The 22,227-nt window shown below is 49.1% G+C and overlaps 1 protein-coding gene across 5 annotated transcripts in view; it reads left to right on the top strand.

The window, feature by feature from the left end:
- SLC25A22 (solute carrier family 25 member 22) overlaps positions 1-22,227 on the top strand; it is a 50,013-nt gene that overhangs the window by 9,725 nt on the left and 18,061 nt on the right. For 2 of the 5 annotated variants that reach the window (XM_030485362.1, XM_030485364.1), the window contains 3 exons: positions 10,580-10,694; positions 14,779-14,904; positions 17,880-17,935. In XM_030485362.1, coding sequence (XP_030341222.1) covers positions 10,675-10,694; positions 14,779-14,904; positions 17,880-17,935 — 202 coding nt within the window. In that variant the 5' untranslated portion in view covers positions 10,580-10,674. Of the gene's footprint in view, positions 1-6,189; positions 6,398-7,567; positions 7,652-7,672; positions 7,694-10,579; positions 10,695-14,778; positions 14,905-17,879; positions 17,936-22,227 lie in introns of those variants that run through there. The other 3 variants (XM_030485363.1, XM_030485367.1, XM_030485365.1) reach the window with 3 other exon arrangements.

The following is a 22,227-nucleotide window of genomic DNA, read 5'->3' as shown; positions in this document are numbered from 1 at the left end:
CCTAGCAGGCACCCCTGCTGTGAGCACAGCTGATGCTGGGGCAGGCTCCTTGCCAGGGGTGGCAGAGGTGAGGGAACTGGTTACCCTTGGGACTGGAGGCTCCTCTCTGAGCACATCTGAACCTTGCTGGGACTGCGTGTGTCTTTTTTGCTGTCTTTTTGCTCCTTCCTGCCACAGTCTGTCCCTTCTCCCTCCTGTTTCTGAAGGCTTTGTTCCTATTTTGACATGGGAGCTGCACATGGTCCCACCAGTCCCCACTGTAGATGGGTTTAGGGAGCCGGTTGGGATTGCCTAACTTGGTTGAGCTTGCACTGCAGCCTCTCCCAGCGAGCTGCCCACGGCTGACTCTGGGGACATGGAGGACATGGGTCAGCGTGAGGCGTGGCACGTGGCAGGATGCTGGGTGGCTTGCAGCCCCTGGTGCTGCGCCGTGGCAGGAGGCTGCTCATGCCACATGGTGCCTGCGGGAAAGGGGCTGCCTGCATGGTCCCAGGCTCACAGTCCCAAAGCAGCGGGTTCTCAGCCCAAGGCTTGTGATGTGCTCTGGGCCACAGAGGTAGGAGGGAACAAGCTGGCTGGCCCCTCGGAGAGGGGTGAATGAGCAAGGCTTTTGCACGTGAGTCAGGCAGCTGGGCTGAGCCGAACTGTAGGGTGCAAGCTGCAGTGCTCCTATGCTTCTCCTCCGAAAGCTCTGTCAAGGCAAGTACTTTCCGCTCTCATGCAACTATTATGAAAGAGCTTGGGTTTGCTGTGCCCTTCTCTCCCTTTGCCCTAAGGGTGCACTGGGCTTGTTTGAATTAATGTAATTAGCACATGCCTTATTAGCTCACTAAGGCACAAAGAACTCATGTATATTTGTAGCCAGGTTAAGCAGCCCCTATTAATTTAATAACTGTGTCCTCCTCAGCACATGGCAACAGTTAATCGCTGGTGGTGACTCAGGATCAGCCAGTATGGAGGGAATTTGGGCAAGGTGTGTATGTGTGTGGTTCTCTTTTATTGTGTTGTATTTTTATTAATGAGCAGAGCTGTGAAGGGAATTAGCAGGAGGCACGGTAGACGGAAGGAAGCTTTCAGTGCAGGTTTGCTAGCCAGCCAGCCCTGACTATTTCCTGTGCTCTACAGTACCTGAAGAAAAGGGTCTATATAATGAATCAGCATGATATGACACAGGCTGGGAGGTGGAAATGTACAGAAATAAACTTTGGCAACCCGTGCTTGAACTCTGCTCCAATCAGTTTATGAATTAGATACTGATAGTAATTTTGCTTATTCGTCTAACCTATTTCCTTTCGGTGAATCCTGGGGCAGAGGAAGTGGCTGGTGTATTCTGGTGCTACTCATCAGTGAAACTGCAAAAGGGCAAGGTTCTTTGAAAGATAAAAATAGTTGCAAGCAATTTCATTCTCTGCAGTGCTCAGTCCCTTTTGCTGCTCTGGGTCTTGCCATATACAGAGCTTAGCCAGGTCCCATGGGATGCTTGCCATCAGGTAGTTTTGTTTGCTTGTTTTGTTTGTTTGGGGTTTTTTATTTATTTTGTGTGTGTGTGTTTTGTGTCTTTTGTTGTTGTTGTTTTCCTCTCAGAAGATGCAAGTTATGGGGGTGAATTACAGTTTGTGCTCCACCACCCTGGAATGATGCAGCCTGCAAGTCCAGGATGGCAGCATGCGTCTGTGTTCCTGTGGCCCTGCATGTGGGATAGTAAGGTCCTGAACTGCTTCTAAAACTAGTGAGTTAAGCATTTGGGGGGCTCTTTTCAGCCAAGATCACTGTGCATACAAAGGAGGCTTCCTGCGTTTCTTCTCTTCTTCCCCTTCCTGCAACAATCACAGGTCATGCTCTTCGCGGTGATCATGAGTAGGAAGAATCTGCTGAAAAGCAGCTGATGTGCTTGCACAGCTTTGGTCAGGTTTTCTGCAAGTAGCTGTTGGGGTGAGATGCAGCTGTCCTGCCTGCTACTGCTCCCTCTTTTTACTTTTCTCATTTGCTGTTTCTCCCCCTTGCCAAGTAATTTTGGGCTGTAAAGCTCTGAACTGTTCCAGGTCGTTGTGAGCTTGTGCAGGAGCATCATTGAGAAGATGAGGCTGTTACAGACAGACAGACAGACAAGGAAATCCCATGAAATTGGACAGAACTGTGTATGTAAGAATGTGCCCTCTCACTGTAGCTGGTGGAGGATCAAGCTCCCAGACTCCAGCAGAGACAACTTGCTCTTCTGGCTTGCATCTGAAGACCTGGTCCTCCTGGGAGGGACGGTAGGAAAATAAAAGTCTCAGTGGAGTGACAAGGGTTGCACACGCATCTGTCTGCGGTATGTTGGAGCAGATACATTTATTTCTCCTTCTTCAGAGCCTGTTCCCACATTAGCCCAATGCTTGGATGAAGGTACTGTCAGTGGTTAGTGGGGTGAGGAGCTGTGATAGTATACATTGTACTGGTGGTACAGAGGTATCCCCCACGTGTAGCTCCTAAAGGGTGCTCTGTGGGGTGTGGGGGGAACTAATAAAAGATGAAAAAGAATGTAAGTCTGCAGGAAGAGAAATGGTTGCTGGGGTACCTCAGATGCTGGTTGGAGGTGGTGCTTCCTTTCCTCCTCCCTCCCCCGCCTTATTTTTCAGGGGCAGGTAGGGACACTGCTTGGCTTGGTGGGTAGAGGCTTTTTGTGCAGGATCACAGCAGCCTGCTGGCTCAGATCTGTGGCCTGCTTGGCACACAGCAAGGCAGAGGGCATTTTCCAGGCCAGCGTTTTTAGACAGTGAGGAGTTGTGTTCCGCTCTCTCTTCATTCTGTCTACTCACTGGCTTGGATGAGTTTGGAGAAGGAAGGAGAAGCCTTGACCTGGAGTTTAACCCAGTGGCTTCATCGGCCGTCCTTCTCACTGTGCTGTGGGAGCAGCCGTATACCAGGCTCGGCTCAGCAGGCCCCTTGCTGGCTGCTGGGCTGGAAGGAGTGCAGCTTCATTTATAGCCCTGGAGTAGCTGAAGTTGGGGCTCTTTCTGGCTTGTATCTTGTTCATTATCTGCCTGAAGGAGTACATGGCAGGGGAAGCAAACTTGGATTTTCTTGGTTGTTTTCCTTTCTTCTCAAAAGAAGAATTTGTATTCCACCACCACCAGCCCCCTGCAAGGAGAACAAGCCTTTTCCAGGACTGCATGCAGTGTTCTGAGAAAAACCATACTCATCTTTTGTCATGGAGGTGGTGCTCATCCGTAACAGTCCTTGACACAGCTGCTGCCAAGCTCTCCAACTTGAGGGCCATCGTCAGGGTTCCAGAGGCTTGAACTGCATCTTGTCTACCCTGCCCCGAGGCAGGAGCACCAGCTCTCAGCAGGAGCTCCTCAGTGGGGACAGCACTGACCTGCGCTGTCAGCCCTTCCCCTCTGCAGCCTTGGGTTTGACTGCAGTGAGCCAGCACTAACCCAGGAGGATGCATCTAACAGGAACAGCTCTGTGGGTGTTTGAGTGTTGCTCTGATGAGCTACTGCTGCAAGTGGGCCCAAAAAGATGCCCAGCAAGGCCACTGGTGCCCCTTTCTTTCAGAAGAAATGGTTCTGCTGAGAGCCAGGACCCCCGGTTTGGTTGCTGGTGGGAAATGAATAGTCTCTTTTGCACCCCAGGACCTCAGCTCAGAGCTCTGCCTCGTTTCTAGAGAGTCATCTAGAATCCAACCCTCACTTTCCCCTGGGCTTCTTGGTTGGTTGTTTTTAATTACTGCTTTTTACATGGTAATTACTTTAAACTAGGAGGGGGAAACCTTTTTTTCTACTCTGCCGGTCTCTTAGAAGAGCACCTGAGTGAGGGATTTGCACCATTTAGTTTCTCAGTGATTAGTCCTTCTAGATCAAAGGGTTGGTCGGTCCTTTTAGCTCAAAGACAGGTCTGTCTGTCTGTCACCTTCGGTTGGCTCTGGCTTTTCTTGACCACTACTGATTATTGAAAAGGAAATGCTGTGTATAAGTTCTTGTTTGTTTTCCCAGCTCTTTCTCCCATCTGCTAGACTCCAACTTCTCAGCAAAGCTGTCTTCTTTCTCCAGCTCATGCTGCATGTCTCTGAATCTGTAATTTCATGAAAATTGGTATGGTGAACTGATCCAGAGGAAGGTGGGTTTAAAAATAGTTTGAATCACACCGGCTTGATGTATGACTACATGATTTCTCAAGCGGCACTTGGAAAGGGGCATCACTGGCAATAAGCACGCACTTATGTCGTCCAAAGATGTTCAAGCTGCAAACTTGCTTGTACACCAGCATGATCATGTGTGGGCAGTTTTACTATCTGTCAGTTAGCTTGTGCTTCTGCTGTTGGATCTTCAGCTGCAAAACATCATAGACCATTATAAACTTAAATAATAATTTTCCTTGGAACTTGCCACATATATGTAGTTCATTTTGTCTGCATATGGATTAATTGTTCTGTAGCTACTTTTTACAGATCCCTTTGGACTGGTGCAGGGACTTGCAGGTCTCTACAGACCAAAGGCTGGAGCCCAACACTATTTTCAAGCAAAATGCTGAGCCTCAATTTCTGCTGTGGCCGTGCTCTGGCCTCGTATCACCACATCGCTGAAGATTTTATGAGAAGAGATGCATGGAAGGGGTTTTTGGCCCTCTGGCTCCTGTGCCTCTTGGTCCGTGTTTCTGTAGAAGCCATGGAGAGCCAAGACTGAGTTTGTCTTTGAGCATGAATAGTTTGTCCATAGTTTAGAGGCTTGTTACTTGTGTTGCAAGTGTTTCAGATGAATGAGGGGAGCAGGGCTGTAGCATGCTTTATGTGGCATTTGTGGAGTGCAGAAGAGCCAGGTCTCTTGAGGTCTCTTTCACTAGACCCAGTTGCTTTTTTGAGAACTTGGAGAGGAGGCAGGTTCAGATGGGAAGAGTGCCAACAGCTCCCATGGTTTCCCTTTGCTCCCCTCAGTCTTGCCAGGGGTGCTGTGAGCACTCTTAGGCCCGTGTCTCCCTCTCTCCTGTGAGGGAAGATACTGCAGTTACTACTTTATGGGAGTATTTTAACATGTGCCCTCCTATGGAACAGAACTCTGCTGTGTGTTCTCAGTGAGATGACTGCAAACTCATTTGTCCTGCTGAAACCTTCCCTCTGATTCTTTCCGCTTGGCAGTCCCGATGTCTTGGACAGCAAGACTTGCTGTGTGAGCCCTGGGTGAGTCACTTTTAATGGCTGTCTTCACTCATCCCGTCCTGCAGCTCGGCTGCAAAACCTCCAGGACAGGGATTGTCCTTGACTGAAAGAGCAGCCCTTACAGTAGTGGGTCCCAGATCTGCCTTGGGGTCTCTTGGTGTGCTGCAGTGCTGATACCTGAGCCCAGCTTCCAGGTGAACATCAGCTTTCTGGTTCTTGGTCTAGGACAGTTTCCTAAGACATGCAAAGTCAAAGGGTGTATCTGGCATTTGTTTCGGTTTGGCACAGGCTTGCTCAAGTCTTTCTATCTGACTTGAATGGAGATGGCTTGGCATTGAGCAGTTGCCCTTTGCAAACCTTTCTGCCCAGCCAAAGTAGGATGTGCTCTAGTAACTGGAGTGTGATCTGGTGTTATGACCACCATATCTGGTGGTCTCTGTTTCCTGAGCTGTGCTGGAGTAGAGCTGAGGGGTAGAAGACTTGTCTGGGAGAAGTATCATGTTGATGCAAGGAGGGGCCTCCACAGGACGACTCCTGTTAAGCAACAGGGCAAGCAGCTTCTGCACTAATCTAAGTGAGTTGCTGGTTGTTTTACCATGAGAAGCTCTCCAGGCCAGGAAGCCGTTTCTCTTGCTGCTCACAGTGCCTTTTGGAGGCCTTCCTCCGAGCCTTAGCTCTCACAGAAGTAACAGGAGATGCTTGTTGTCTTGACTTACTGCATAGGGTTTCTCAGCAAAGCAGGGAAAGTACCGTACTGGGAACAGGGGCCAACCTGCAGCTTCTAGCAGAATGGAGAGCCCAGAGGAAGAATATGGAAGAACTGGGTGTGTTCCTCCTGCTTCTACTGCTCAGAGGCAGGAGGATCCCCACTTCCTTCTCTGCTCTTTTGTGCCCTTCCTTTCCAGTAATACCTGCTCCTCCACTCACTGATCCTTGCTCTGGAGTCAGCAGCTGGGCTGGCTTTTCCCAGTGTGGCTGAGCCTAAGCAGACGGAGGGACTGTTGCTAGGTGTAGTATAGTGTCTGTCTGATGTGTTCGGTAACTCTTTTGCAGTGACTGAGGCCAGCAGGCAAATCTGGACAGAGAGAGAGAGCTGTCTCCAGCATATGGTGCAGCTTTTGATGTCCCTGAGATGGGAGGATTGGTTGGCCCAGCTCAAAAGAAGCTCTTGAGTGCTTAGCCCTTTCCCTTGTTGATGACTGGTGAAGGTAGCTGCATTTCCAAGGCCGGTTTTGTTTTCTTGACTGCTGTTATGTGAAGGTAAATGAGATAGCTTCTCTCAGGAAATACTTGCAGTTCAGTTTGCGCTCCTTAAACATTATTGTTGCAACGGCTGCCTTGCTTCAGTCGTTAGCAAAACTTGACAGGCTGTCTGCACCTTCCCATGCATTTGCCTGTGAAGGAAAGCAGTGTGCTGATCCCAGAGGGCTTCTCCTCTCCCAGCAGGTACTAGTTGCTGATTGCTGGCCCCCCCGCATTGTGAGTGGTTGCATGGCTGTGTCCTCTCAACATAGTGAATGCTGGCACAGCTTTGCTCCCTCCTTCTTGCCCTTTGATCCCAGCTTCTTGATGTCTGCTTCTCCGGCTGGGCACCGAGTTTGTCTGTCTCAAGACAAATGGAAATATGTGGAAAGGAGTCCTGTCTTCCCCTTCTGCTGTTTATTTTCAAGTCAAGGTTGTGGTTTGAATGTTTGCTTTCAGTGACGGCTCCAGCATGTGCTGGCTTCCAGTTCTGTCTCATCCCTGCCTGACCGCTCTGCACAAATGTTTGTGCTGGCATGACAGCCAGGATGGGAACACAGAGTTGGGTGTAGGGAGAGGACGGGATTGCTTCCTTCGGCCGCAGCGCCAGTTGGCTAAAGGTCTTCTGTCAAAATGGCAGCCTGCGTGCACCCAGATAAATCAGCATGTCTGACAGCCTGTGCCTGAGAGGCTGTGCTCAGCTGCAGCACAGCAGCTGGGAGGGGGGAGTCTGGAAATGGGAGGGTTGGCAGAGGGCAGAAGCATAGAGCTGGCCTTTTTGGGGGGGCTGTTGGCAGGACTGGGGGAGACGGTAGGCTAGCTTGGCTTAGAGGATGCTGGTGGTGGCTTAGGCAGCCTGTTAGAGGTTAAGTAGGACAAGAAGGAAGGTTCTGAGCTGTGGGGACCCCCAGGGTCAGACTGTGGGCAGAGCAGCGGTATCTGGGGGTGGAGGAGGCAACCTACAGCCATAGTGCTGCATAGGTACAGTAGATGCAATCAGTATGGTCAAAGAGGTGTGGGTAAGATTAACCTGTTCCTTCTCCTGTGGTGTCTCTGCTTGTGGAGATGTTGTGTGCATGTATCTCCATCCAAGCTTGCCAGCAGCACACACGGCAGGTGATGAACCTGTGCTGTCTCCTCCATGCCCCAGGCTGGGCTGTGATTCTCCAGTAAGCACTTTGCTTTCAGGTGACAAGGCGAGAACTGAAGGTTAGAAGTCCATCCCCGTGCCCTGGGCTGATCAGGAGTGCAGCAGGTCTGCAGTCTACAAAGGTTGGTCATCCTGAAGAAGACCTTGCTGCCTGGGTAGTGTAGGTGGGTGAGCGTGTGTGGCGCGTGGCAAGGGAGGGAAGCAAAACAGCACCTTTTTGGCAGTGGCTGAGGTTGTGAAGGACCATCCAAAGCTGGCTTGGTTTGCATTGTGGTACCTCCAGTCTGGCTGCTCTGTTGCTCTCTGGAGCTGGATTTTGGGAGCTGCAAAAAGGGAATAGAGGAGAGTCCTGGGGTATCAGTGTGCAGCAGAGTGAGCTTTGGGCCATTTACACTGCTGCTCTGCCTAGCACGGAGGTGATTCCCCATGCTGCAGTGTGTGCGTCACTCTGAAACTAAATTTGCTTGATCATTTTAATAAATGTAGAAGGGATATCCTGCTGTGCGAGTAATGGGGCATTAATCTGTGCCTAGCTGTGTTAACAGCACTCTAGGAAGGAATTAATGCCACATAATTCATTGCCCGTGCAGCTCTCACTCTCTTAATTACTGGATGTTCTATTTAGGACCCCTCTTCTGTGCAGGCTGCTCAGCCTCTTCGGCTTTGAGGTGGGTCTCTGGCAGCTCTTGTTTCTCCTGCCCACCCACTACCAGTTTCCTTCCAGCTCCTCTGCTCCTTGTGCCATGCAGGTTCCCAGTTCCAGCAGTGCTGTTGTCTGCCTGGCTGTGAAGTTTAACCAAAGAGGCATCAGCACCTTTCTGGTACTGCTGGCTTGTCTGCTGCCCCAGTGCATATGCTGGTGGGAGGTTTCCTGGGAAGATGCAAGCCCTGCTCCCTGACTCTGCTCAAACAGGAAGCCCTGGACAACTCTGCTGCTTGGCTGCAGAAGCTTTAATTTTGTTTGCATTTTCTGGCTCCCAAGACCATCGTGTTCCTTGGGATATATACTCAGTTCTTTACTTAATCTCTTTCCTTTCTAGGTTAAATGGATTTGTTCTTGATTTATTTTCTGAATATCCTATAAAATTAGTGCTGTTCTCTTCCCAGCCTGTGTTTTTCCTCCTTTCAGGCTACAGGATTGCAGCAGCTATTTTCCTGCCCTGGGAGAGACTGGGGTCCAGCTCTCCCCAGGGTGCTGGAGGCTTTAGCATTCACCATCTTTTGAGGGATTCAGGGAGTTCTGTAGATTCGCTGAGCAGCGAAGTGCTCAGATGGAGTTTGCAGTGACTTGGGTTTGTTTTGCAAATGGTCATTTGCTGGAGCTCTGTTTAAACAAACAGTTCAAATAAGCTTTCCACTTCAGTGCATTAAAATCCCTTAATGCGTTAAAATCCCCTGACCATGGACACATTCAGGCCTCTGCTGTGCCGGATGCTGTATAAACAGTTATCAAGTGCTGGTGTCTGCTGTAAAATGATCACATTGTTCTCTTCCCCTCGCTTGTCCGTGAGTTGAGTCACTTGTGTTAGGGGAGATGACACTAGTCCTGGCATTTGCTGCCCACACAGCCAGCAGCAGGGGAACCTGTAAGTTTGTCTGATTTTAAACCCAGGAAGATTTTTACCCGTTCCTGCTGTGCAGCTGCAGCAGGAGCATCCTTTCCCTGGTTGTCACAGAAGGGATGGAAGGTGTAATAGTGCAGTGGGTGAGGTTTGTGTGCAGTGTCTTGGAGAGAAGCTCCTTTCCTTAGCGAGCTTCATGTTCTGGTCTCTCATGGCTTTAGCTAAACATAGGACTCCAGAAAAGGCAGGTTTAGTCTTACATTATCCAAGTGTGGGACTGCACAAATGCTTTCATGCTGCCCTGTCCTCGGCACTTAATGTAACAGGGAGGGGAGCAGGTCGTTGCTGAGCTGTATGTAACTTCATCCGCGCTCCTTCCCATAGCTGTTTGTACCATCACCAGCTTTTTACGCTTTCAGGGTCCTTTTATTCTCAGGAATGCCTCTGGCCCTCAGGTTGCATCTCCAGAGCAGAAGTGTCAGCCTGAGAGCCACGCTGCTGGATGTGAGATTCTGTGTGGCTTAGGAAATCTGCAACTAAGGGGCACATTTAATTCCAGAGGCAAAGGGCAAAGGTATCTCCTCTGCTTCTGGCTCACCACCCAGGTGGCATCTGGAAGGGGAGAGGGAGGAGAGTGTCTGAGTGCTGCTGAGATGCCTGAGGAAAGCATGGGGCACCTGATTCCCGGGTTGGAGGTGGAGACAAAGATGCCTCCAGAAATCTGAAGGTTGTGTCTGCTTCTGAAATTTTCTCTGGCATCCAGATTTCTTTCTGTGGTGACTTCTACCAGCTCTTGATAAACAGTAGCAAATAGGAGTCTTAGAATAGTTTTCTGCAGACTTGGAACTTCAGTGCTGTACCGGTAGGCACTGGGCTGAAAGGAGTGGTCCAAAGGGCAAAGTCACATCAATAGTCTGGGGAGGGAGAGGCGCTGCTTAGACAGTGTGGCACAAGACTGAGCATGGGCTGTCCTTTTGGGCTGGAAAGTAAAGGAAGGATTGTAACCACTGGAGGAGCAGGTGTTTGAAGACTGTTCTCTGGAAACAGCACGTGTTGGAGGGAAGTGGTGAATGAGTCTTGCAATAGCATGTGGTTATCTTGGGGTGGCTGGGTGGACCCACAGAGGGTTGGAGGTCCATACAGTGCAGTTTGAAATGCTCCCTGGAGTTGGAGAGAGCTGTGATGGGTACTGCTGTGCTGGATGCTGGGCAGAGCTCGTGCACTGCCTGGCTGCTGCCCTTCCTCATATGCTGGTGGAGCCTGATGACTCTGGCAGCTCTTTCCTTCCTATGTGCTCCTATATTTATGCACATGCACATATTTATAAGGCTCCCTCTGAAGTCTCCTCTCCAAGGAGAGCAGGTACTTCCTTAAGTCACTTGTTCCTCAGCTGGCTTCACCCTGCAGCCTGCCCAGTAGGACCTGAGCTTCAGGAAGAGTACAAGTGTCTCAACTTTGTCTCCTTGATGTCTTTCTCTCCTTTCCCAGGAAGAAACTGAAGAGAAAAAGAAGTGACTGAAAAAGAAATTGAGAAGCGATTTAAGGAACAGATTCATTTCTTAACAAGATCAAGTTTGAATTAAATGGCTGATAAACAGATCAGGTAACTTTAAAAAATTTTTGGGTTGTTGGTTGTGCTTTGGATTTTTCATTTAAAATCTTTCAATCACTTTTGTGATACAGGAGGTTGGACGAGATCGCCTGTTCATCTCTTCTGGCCTTAAACAGTTCTGATTTCTTCTCTGCTCCTTTCTTACCTGCTTTTTTGTAACCTCTTATTTTTCAGTCTTTGCCATGTTGTCGCATCTCTGCTTTATTCAGTTCTCTTTTCTCACTGCCTTTTTCTTTCTATCCTCTCCCTTTACCCTGCAGAGGTCTGTTTGTTTTTGCTTCCTGTTTCAAAGGTCAGCTTGACCTGCTGACTTCAGCTTGCTGACATCAGGGGAGCAAAGCCAGCTCCTTGACCAGCTGAGGATGCAGTGCTCGTAATTACAAAGTCCACACAGATGGAGCCTTGTGCCCCTCTTCTAAAGCCAGTCAGTGCTAGAGTGATTGCAGGATCATGAAGTACCAACAATAATTAGTGTCACTTAAGTGCACAGCAGGAACTTAGGAGCAGTGGTCCTTGCATATGCAAAGGCTGGATTTGAGTCCTCCCTGGAAGTGAATTGGGATGCATTTTTTGGAAAGATAGAGTTTTACCCTTAGGTTCTTAAGAGCTGTGATAGATGGATCTGCACAGTCCTGCATGTAGGTTTAACTTTCTGCTGCTTGTGAAGTTGCTTTAGTTAAATGACTCTTACGTGCTGTGGGATTCCTGTGTGGGGTTTTTGTGGTCCTCTTCTAACATCTACTTTTCCGAGTTACCAGCTCAGGACAAAAAGTGGTCAGTGGGTGAATAAAATCTGGTGACAGATGGCCAGGACTTGGCAATGCCTGGATCCTGCAGGCAAGAGGGTTGCCCCTTCTTAGTGCTCACTATGATAAGGATATCTTTCTGCATGCCTGCCTTCGGCACATGAAAGCAATCCTGAGCCGCGCTGATAACAAGACAGCATTGTGGAGTGTTTATTTGCTCATCATGCTACCCAGTCTGGAGAGCACTTGGCACACTTCTCTTACACCCATGAAGGGTATGCTGAGATTCACCTCCATGGAGCCTAAGGAGTATATGTCCCTCATAGCCTTGGCAGACCAAAAGGACCACCTGTCCATGGCCATTTGAAGCTTGGAATTTTGAAGGAAGGGAAGACGCTTCCTCCAAGATCTTCCCCAGCCCCTCCAATGTGCTCTTGGCAGTGTGAACAGGACCTTTCTGGCTACAGGGACTAGTTAAAAGGGCTGAGGAGGAGCACTAGAACTGGGGTGCCTTCTGGCGTTAAACTGAGAAACAGCTTTGTTTGTATGGTAGCCTGTGTTGTCCCCGTTACACTAAGCCCTGTGCACTGTGGTAGCGAGAGGCAATAGCTGTGCAGAAGCTAAATAGGACAGAGAGACCAAGCATAGTGGATTCTTATTCCATGAGAGAGCAGGGAACACTGACGTGAAAAGTGGGATGACTTGGTCACAAGGGAAAAAGCTTTTGATTCAGGTGCAGTGCCCTCTGTTGCAGATTCTTTGTGCCCAAAATCCCTCATTTCTCCTGCTTAGGTCATCTGTCCCATCTATGTGACTACAAGTCTACAGTGGTCACAGGCAGCCAAGCTAAGGAGATCTATTTAAGGTTGGAGGATCTACTGAACCCCTCCTCCCTTGCAGCGTGCATCTGTCACCCCTTAGCAAGATGAGAATGATACCAAAAGACTAAAATCCACAGCAGCGGTTTGCTGCAAGGTAAGATCAAGGGCACTGCATTTCAGCAGCAGTGCATGTGGAACTTGATCTCACCGTCTCACCAGACACTGCTGCACGGTCCATCTATGCTAGCTTCCCTCTGTAGTGCGCTTGGGGGAACCTGGATGGTTAGTTTTAGGTGTGATAGGGGTGTTGAGCAAGGGTTTCTCACCCACAGAGTGAAAGGCTTTTTGCAGCCCGTCTTGCCCAAATGTTTGGCTTGGCCGGGCAGACCAGGCTATTTCCCTCTTTTGCTGGGGTCTGTGCTGAAACTGGGGAATCTTTTGCACTTACGGTGCCAGCAGACAAGATGTTTGCCACGTGTCTGTGTCTTGCTCCCACCTGATACAAACCCTGTGATGATTTCACTGTTGGAACAGGTTGAAAGAGGCAAGTGTCTGCTGCCCCAGGTGTTTCAAGGACACTTAGAGAAGCGATGACAGTGCTGAGGCTGAAAGCACTGATTGTGCTTTGCAGTCTGTGATCTGCCAGCAGTGACTTTAGAGCTGAATTTGGGGATGCTGATGTGACCCTGTCTTGAGGCACCCTCCTTCCCACTGGTGCATCCATCTTGACATGCTTTTATCTGGTCTCTAACCTCCTCTTTCAGTATGACTGTGGGTTGAGTAAGGAGAGTGCCATGATACGAAGCTCACTGTTTGGAATTTTCCCATGTCCTGAGAAGTTGAGCGTAGGAGTTTGCAGGCAAATCTGTGCCTTTCTCAGACTGTGGTGCAAAGATCCCTGAGGCAACAGAGTCTCGAGCTGGTGAGATCTTGCAGTCTGGCCCTGTGTTGAGCTCATACACTGATTTGGGCCTGTCTTCCTAATGTACTGTGCTTGTTTTAATCGTGGTCAGCACAGTCTTGTCTGGGGATGTGGGCTGAGCTCAGGTCTGTCTGCCTGTCTTTGGCACCTCTTCTTCCAGCTGTGCCAGCCCTGGGGCCGTGTGTGTGTGTGTTATATTGGTGCAGGTGTTGGGGAGGAAGGAGCTCTGGCTGCGGAGAGCAGAGGCTGAACAGAGTTTCCTGGAGTGTCAAGGTCATGCTTAGCACTTGTGGGCTAAGACTTTTTTTTTTGTCCACCCTCTTTTGTTTGCTTCCACCAGGGAGACCTCAAGTTGAAACCCTGAGTCCCCATATCCTGACTTCCTCTCAAGCCTGAAGCTGAGAGGAGTTCTTTCAGCATGGCTGCTTATTGATCCTTTCTGCAGTGCTGCTGGGGGGAATGTGTTTGCAGAGCTTCACCCCACCATGCCATGGCCAACCTTGCCTCTGCTGCTTCCAGAGGGTAATGCAGATTGTGTCCCCATCCGAAGCATCATGTCACTGTCATGACAGGCAGCATGCCCCTTCGTGCCATGGGAGGACTCAGCCTTGCCGACTCACCCAGCTGCAACCCAGGACTGCCATCAGTTTAATATCTGACACATCCCGTGTTCAGAGAGCCATATCCTGTGCTTTATTGGAAGGAGCTGACTCAAACAGGCTTCCTCTGTCTCTGTGTGTAGTGGTTTGTCAAGCATAAAAGTGCTGGACACTTTTCGCAATTGAATTTGCTGGAAACCCATGTCTAGCTGATCTGGCTTTCAGTCAACGCTACTTGCAAGAATTCCCTGTGGGAACACAAAGGTGAGCAGAAAAGGCCCCCCATTTTGGAAGCACATGGAGCCAGCCAGGTTTTGAGTTCCCTGAGAGGTATGAGCTCACACCTCTGTGTCTGCAGCCGTGCAGGCTGCTGGTCCGGTGGTTTTGCCGTGCTGTTGGTTTGTGTGTGTTCCCCTCGCCCTGGGCCATGGGTCTGGAAACAGTTTCCTGGAGCTGCAGCCGTCTGCTCCTCAGCTACCAGCTGGGCGCTTCTGGGCTCACTCCCACATGATGGTAGCAGCTGATGTGTCATGAACCTCTCATTAGGCATATATCTGATTGTGGTGCTATAAAGCGTTTGCCAGTAAACCTTCTGGCTTGGGTGCTGGCAGGCCCTAACTGAAGTCAGTTTATGTTGTAGGATGGTCCAACAGTCTTCTCCTCTAGGGACAACAGAAACCCTTGGGTCCTGGGGAACAGGGTTTTTTCTTGTTCTTAGTGATGTGTAGCTTAGCTGTTTGCCTCCACTTCACTTCCCAGTGGTTCGTCCTGATGCTATGTGCTGCTTTCCCGTCTTCCCCTTTGTGTACAGCAGGGGCCAAGCTTTGCCTTCAGAGCTCCCTTCGTGCTATGGGGGGAGGACAGCCTTGTCACACAGTGATGTGTTAACTCTGGTCATCCAAAAGAGCTCCATTCTTTCCTCTTTCCCTCCCCTGACATTATGTCAGTGCTAACAAATCTGTTTCTCTGCATCTCATCCCCTTACAGTTTACCTGCCAAGCTGATCAATGGAGGGATAGCTGGGCTGATCGGGGTCACCTGTGTATTTCCCATTGACCTGGCAAAAACTCGCCTGCAGAACCAGCAGAATGGCCAGCGGCTGTACACCAGCATGTGAGTACCGCTGCATGGGCAGCATCCCTCGGGGCTTCCAGCGGGGAGGCCTTCCACTTTGTTACCTCTTTCAGGTGAGTTCAGCATTTCTAGGATCTGGGCTCTCCTCAGGAAAGACGGGACAATCTTGAACCAAGCTGTGCTAGAGCAGATAAAGCAAATAAAGCAGCTGTTCGGGCTGTGGAGCCCAGCAGGTGAGATCTCTGCAGAGGACACATCTGTTTATCTGTTGCTTTAAGGATGGCATGTTCTCTGCTGTTGGGGCACAGGACCAAAACACAAGGAGCCGATTCGTTTCTGTGCTGGGCCACAGTTGGGTGCGTGAGGGAATTTCTGCCTCTCTTCTGTTCCCATCGCTCTCTATTGGAGGTCCTTCATTTGCTGTGTCAGTTTTAAAAAGAGGAAGCAGTCACTCATTCCCAGTCTAGAGCATTGCATGTAGATCTTTTGAAGGCTCAAAGGTTGACACATGCTGTAGTTATCCCAGCAGTCCTGTGTCCAAAATAATCAAGTGCTGTGGGAAAAGAAGGCATAAATATATACAGCCTGCCAAATTCACCTGGGATTTGTGTGGGATGCTTAGGGCTGTGCATCTGCTGTGGGAATGTGCACCACACTCAGCACAAGATTGCTTTCTTGCAGGAACCAGAGTCAGGCCTTAGTTTTCCAAAAGTCCTGGTGTCATTGAGGGGGGAGAAGGGGCTGGGACTGACAAGTTGTGTCCTGTCCTCCTGCCACTTTGTTCAAAAGTAGTGTTACCTTCTTCTCCACACTGATATTTTCCTTTCTCCTGCCCAGAAGAATTTTAGGCAGACTGCGAATAGGAAGGAAATGCTCTGTACGTTGATGGTTTCAGTCTCCAGGGCTCCTTGCTGTAGCTGACAACATGTAATTGTGCATTGACTTAGGTCGTAGGCTCTGGCATGTCACAGTGACTGTTGTTTCCCTTGACAGTTACAGCTCTCTCTGCTCCCTGCACTGTTTGTGTGTACAGGCATGCTGGCGGAACGCAGCCTCCTGTCTTGCCTTGCCTCTCCTTTTTGTTTTGTCCTGCTCTTGCTGCTGATTCACATTACCTCTCCTCCCTGAGGATCACTTCTCCCCTTGATGTGATAGGAAAGAGGAACAGGAATTTGGGCAAGATGTAGGGTCCCCTTAGGAGTGCATGCCAGGATCCTTCTCTCTGGTGGGGAGATCAGTAGGAGAGAGGCTTTTAACCTCCAGCAGTCAAGTGCAAATCTGTTCCCTAGCCAGGAGTTGTTGTGGGATGAGGCGCCATTAAGGAATACCCAGGATTTACCCTGTATATTTGAGCTGGCTCCTCCTAAGATTCTGCAACAAAGCCTGGATGTGAATGCTCTAGCCCCCGTATCATCCTTGTGGCCCTCTTCTGGACTTGCTGCAACAGTTCCATGCTCTTATGTTGAGAACACCAGAACTGTGCACAGTATTCCAAGTAAGGTCTCACAAGAGCAGAGTAGAGGGGCAGGATCACCTCCCTTGACCTGCTGATCACGCTTCTTTTGATGCAGCCCAGGATATGGTTGGTTTTCTGGGCTGTTAACGCACACTGAAGCCAGCTCATGTCAAGCTTCTCATCAACCAACACTCCCAAGTCCTTCTCCGCAGGCTGCTCTGAATCACTTCTCTGCCCAACCTGTGGCTGTGCCTGGGATTGCCTCGACCCAGGTGTAGGACCTTGCACTTTGTTTTGTTGAACTTCATGAGGTTGGCATCGGCCCACCTCACAAGCGTGTCAAGGTCCCTCTGGATGGCATCCCTTCCCTCCAGCGTACCAACCGAACCACACAGCTTGGTGTCACTGGCAAACTTGCTGAGGGTGCTCTCAATCCCACTGTCCATGTGCCGACAAATATGTTGAACACAATTGGTCCGAACACTCGTTACAGGTCTCCATTTGGACATTGAGCCGTTGACCGCAACTCTCTGTGTGCGGCCATCCAGTCTGTTCTTTATCCATCGAGCGGTCCATTCATTAAATCTGTGTCTCTCCAATGTAGACACAAGGATGGCATGCAGGACAGCATCAAATGCTTTGCACAAGTTCAGGTAGACCGTGTTGCTGTGCCCATATCCATTAGTTCTGTAGCCCAAATAACATGGGGTACCCTAGAAAAGCCTTGACCCAGGTGGGCCATAAAGCCCTCAATGGAACTCTATTTCCTTCTCTCCCACACCAGCACTACAACAAAGCAGATATGAAGTTTACTCCTTGTGTTCCCAAACCTCTGCAGCTGTGGTCTAGAGAGGGAAACACTGCCAGGGGATCTGCGCTGCCTTCCTGAACTGTGCCTCTAGATTTGTTAGGTGTGTGTCTGTGCCTTCAAAAAGTCTTGAGTTTTCCCAGTTGCAGTAAATGTAGTTGAAACAAAGCAACAGTTTTCCCCTTGGAGTGCACCTCCACGGCACTCTGCCTCACTCTCCCCAGGGCAAGAGCTTGAGTGCTCTCTGCCTGCCATGGGACCTGATGTATTAAAAGTAAGTGCTTTAATCTTCATGGGAGGTCACAGATGACTGAGTGTTCGGGTCATCTAGTGCTTGTGTCGAATTTCACGGAGTAAGTCAAGCAAGTCAGCACTGGGGGTTTTCCCTTCCAGAGCTGGATTTAAAATCATGTGCATGGGGATCTGCTTGTTGGAGCATCTCATGCACATTTGCCACAGGGGACCCTGGATAAACAGCCTGCACAGTGACACTCTTGCCTTTGTGCTTCTCAAAAACAGACAGCGCGTGCAGGGTGAGCTGGGGGTTTCAAAGCCCCAGTGAATTAGGGGCTAAAATTTGACTCGGGCCTGAACAATGGTGCATTCAGAGGCTGACGCGGTTCTCTTCTCAGCTCAGGGTTTTGCTGACAGATCAGAAACGAAAACCACTCCAAGAGATTTGTTTTGTTTTTCTCTGCTGTCAACCACCTTTGAGCCTCTGTGGTTTATCTCTCTCTGTTTTGTCCACAGGTCTGACTGCCTCATTAAAACAATTAGGTCAGAAGGCTACTTTGGCATGTACAGAGGTAAGTTAGGCTGAGTCAGGCATGGCGCAGCTTTTGTGTTGGAGGCACTGGTGCGTAAGTGGGAGGAAAACCCCATGTTCTCTGGCTTACAAAGCAATAACCTAGCAACATCATAAGATGTTAAAAGGTCCAGCTGTTTTTGAAAATAAACTCCTCCTTGCCAGGTGTCTGCTGAGCTCTCCACCGTTGAGTACTTGGGTCCTCCCCGTGGCTGTTTTGGTTTTAAACCTTACCATTTACTGAAGTTAATCTTTACTAGCAGTTTAAGTGAAGCTGCTGGGCTTTGTTTCAGGACTCTGTGTGTGTGTTTCTCAGCTTGGGCGTAGTAACTTTTGTCAGAGGGGCAGTAGCAAACCTCTTGAAATGTCTTACTTTGTGGTTGATGATTGAATTTATGTCAAAGCCCACCACCAGCATCGTCGGGCCTGCTGTCCCATCTCATTGGTAGGTTATCTCCAAAACTAGCTGTCTTTCAAGCACACCTGAGTGCTTTGTTCAAGTATTAAGATAAACTGCAATTAAAAAAAGTTAACTTTCCCCCAGAAAAAAACTCCCTTGGGGTGGTAAGAAAATCAGAGGTTGGCTCATGGTAGAGCTTCAGGTGTTTGGTTGTTGTGTGCTATCCTGCTAGCAATCTCCTGGCTCCTTGGCTTAGGCTGTCTGTTGCAGCAGTGAGTTCTTCAGCTGACATTATACCTTTTCTAGTTTAAACACAAAGTCATTGAATGTTTTTAAAGATTTTGAGAAGAGGGAACAGCAGGCCAAATTCTGACTTTACTTGTAGGAGAGGAAAATGTGGAATATTTTCTTGGCTTTCAGCACAGTCCAACTGGCTTAATTGTCACTGAATTCTGGTTCATTTTATGTACCGGTATTCAATTGCCTGAATATGCATTTTCTTTTTTATCTCTGAGGCATTCTGATAACATTCTTTGTGGCACTCATTCACTGATAAAGCCTGATTAAAGTACTACTTTGATTAAGTGAGTCCCTGCTCTTTGTTGTTTCAAGCGGGAATCCAGAGATGCTGGTGCCTTGCTGTTGGCATCTCTTGCCACTTCTTCCATAGCTCCTCAGGAGCCACGGCCGCTGCAGCCAGCCAGCCTGGGAGCTGGGAGCTCGAGGCAGTGTCTCTTGCCCAACTTGCCAGTGGGCGTTTTGGGGGAGTGCAGTGGATGCTGGGGATGGATTGGCTGCTTCATTCCAGCTCTCCTGGGAGCAGGCAACAAGACAAATAACCCCGAGGAACCCTGGCAAGGCCTGTCTTCAATGCTAGCAGTGACACGTTCCCCTTTGATTTTTCCCAGAAGCTGGCTGCTTCTGTGTGCCTAGCTGGAAACAGAGCCTGCATTAACTTTGGGTGTAAATATGCAGTGGCAGGCTGATTGGCAGGGGGCAGAAGGAAAAAGCTGGTCTTTGAGACTTACAGATGAGACTGTAGGACCTATCGGGGCACTTGGGAGAGACAGATCAGTCCTGTAAGGTGTAGGGTGGTGGAGGGCATGTGTATCTCCAGTCCACTTTTCACTCCCAAGCAAAAATCTCAAAGGGTGCAGTGGGTTTTGCATAGCTCTTGCTTTTCCCAGCCATAATGAGTCTGGTCAGCTTGGTCCATGTGCCACTAACTTTGTACCTCTCTGTTCAGGGAGCTGAGAGTGGCTTGAATTGACCTGTCACCTCCTACGATTAAATGGGGAGCTGGGTTTGGAAAGGGCTTCTGTCAATAGCTCCAGAAATTCATAGATATTTCCCAATGGCCAGGGTGCAAAGGTGAGTCCTGCAAGTACAGCAGTCCTGGTTCTGTGCCTCAGTTCTGTGAGCTGACATTAGTAGCCCTTCGCTCCCTCTTGGGGAGAGGATAGGTGGGTAAAATACATCCAGTATTCATGAAGAATGCGTGAGTACTTTTCTGGGAAGAAGGTTAAAGAGACAGCTCAGACTTGCAGGCAGGGGAAGATGGAAATCAGATTCTGGATTGGTTCCTGCTCCCTCAGTCTGTCCCAGTTCCCTAGCAGAAGCTAGGGATGACTCATAAGCTCTTATTTGCAGCCTTTAACCTGAAATTGGGAGGATTATATGTTAATGTGCTGAAGTGCCACCTGCCGTGCCCCGTGGAGGAGTCGCAACTGCGTCAGTCTTCCCCACAGGGCACTTGGCCTCTGTTGGAGAACAGAAAAGGTCTGCTTGGGTGCAGCCATTCCCCCTGTGTGACTTCACATCTCCTTCACATGTGAATCAAAGCTCAGTACAGACAGGAGAGAGGCTTGAGCCAGTAGGGTGCTTTTTTGCAAATCATCTCTTAAGGGGGGCATGTGGGCAGACAGTCCTTGCTGTGTATGAGTAGCCATAGTGGATTGTGTGATGCATAAGGCAGTCCCAATTTTTCTCCCAAGTTACAAGGATTCTTACATTTGTTTGGTGGAGGAAAAAGAGGTGTTTTTCTCATGGTTTTTTCCATTACATTTAGGTAGCAGCAGTGCCTCAAAACTGGGTGGCGCTGTCTAGCCCTGTCTGTGCTCAAGGGATGACAGCATGCTGCCTTCAGGCATGATGCCAAGCAAATGAATCCATGGTGCCTGTAGGCTCCTGGACTATGTGGACATCAGTGGAAGGGTACCTTGGAGAGGTCCACTGCTTCCTGCCACAGTCCATCCAGAAGCCGCTTAGAGATCCCAGCAGGCGTCCTGGAACTCCCACTGCTATTTGCAGACCAGCTGTTTAGCCTAGCTGGCAGGAGTCAAAGGCCTGGATGAGGCTGGGGAAATGCCCTTTGCTGTTAGTGACATTTGGAGGGTAGCTACAGTTCAGCTACAATAGTGTGGCAGCCTTCCCCAGCCTCTGCTAATAATACCTTCCATATTGCACCAGTGCCATGCTGGGCATGAATCAGTCCTGCTGTTAGGGAGGTCGCTGGTGGTATATATGCCTTTTATGAGAAATGTGTGTTAACAACGAAGCCCAAGGCTTGGTGAGAAGAGAGCACTTACAAGTTCAGTTGGCAAACAGCTGGTTTTGACTGTATTTGATTTAATTCTTTGTAGTGCTTCTGTACTTTTTTGCAAAATATTTTCTGGTTTTTAATGACTGTAATTGACTTTTGCATTCTGTTTGTGTGTCATTGCTTCTGGTACCTGTCATGTTGCCTATAGGCCAAGGTTAGCTTTAGTTAGGGAAATAGTCATTGGCACACTGAGAATTGAAGAGCTAGGAGATTTATGAAAAATGTAGAAAATGCCATGGGAAGTATATAGCCAGCAGCTGAAGTATCTAATTTCTCCTCCTCCAGTGAATTGAAGCTGTTATGGATTATTGAGGACAGGGATTATCCATTCTCTGCTAAGCAGCTTACTGAAAATATCAAAGATGTAGGAGAAAACCCAGGTTCATTAACTCTCCTCTGTATATTGTGCGTTATTACCCTCTACATTATTTGCAATTGAAGGAGGAATTGCTGTGAAAGCCTCTAGGCTCCTGGAGGAGGTCACCACATCGAAGCGTACTTCTTGCTTACCTTTCTTGCTTGATGTTTTGGAGTTTGTTTTCTTTCTTTCAGTGAACCCTTTGCACTGGTGGTAGATTAGCAGGTTTATTCTTCTCTCTTTTTCTCCTTGTTTTGCCAAGGAAATGGTCATTCGTGCTGCAGGACAGTGATATACAGGTGTTTAACTTTCTAGCCATTAGGAGTGGGGCTGAAGTTATCTTCAACTGCGTTTCCAGGAAACACTTCATGGGTAGCCATTTCCACGTAAAAATCAGGCTGCATGGATTTGCTTTGTAGATCCTGATGTAATTGACGTTAAAAGTGGAGATAGAGCATGAAGGTCATGTCTGTGTGGCTTCTCATCACATGCAAGAGTCTTGGCAGGGGCATGTGGTGTGTAGGAAGCACATCAAACTGAAGCAGCGCAATCACTGGTACACTTTGAAGTCTGCAAAAACTCAGGAGTATGAGAGGGCTACCCTGTTCCCTGGGTAAGTAGTTTGGCTCCTGTAGAAGATGATGGCATTTGTTGGATGTCATGGCCAGTGTGGAACGAATGCATTGGTTTGGTTTGCTGTGAGGCAGGGTTACTCTGTTTTCTGTGAAACCTGAACGTGGCAGTTGGAAGAGGGGGAGATGTGTCGGGCTGCCCAGCCCTGCACTGCAAAGCTGTCTGTTTTCTTGTACAATTTCTCACATGTAGAGCAGAGGATGTGGAGCCAAGGTTTCCCACGTCTTGGTCCCAGTTGTACTGGTCCCAGAAGTGCCAGCTGCAACTTTGCTACCTAATCTGAGGAAAGTTCTCCCAAAA

The sequence above is a fragment of the Strigops habroptila genome, chromosome 4 (genome assembly GCF_004027225.2).
Source record: "Strigops habroptila isolate Jane chromosome 4, bStrHab1.2.pri, whole genome shotgun sequence".
Classification (NCBI taxonomy): Eukaryota; Metazoa; Chordata; class Aves; order Psittaciformes; family Psittacidae; genus Strigops; species Strigops habroptila.
This window is presented reverse-complemented; position numbering and strand designations above follow the sequence as displayed.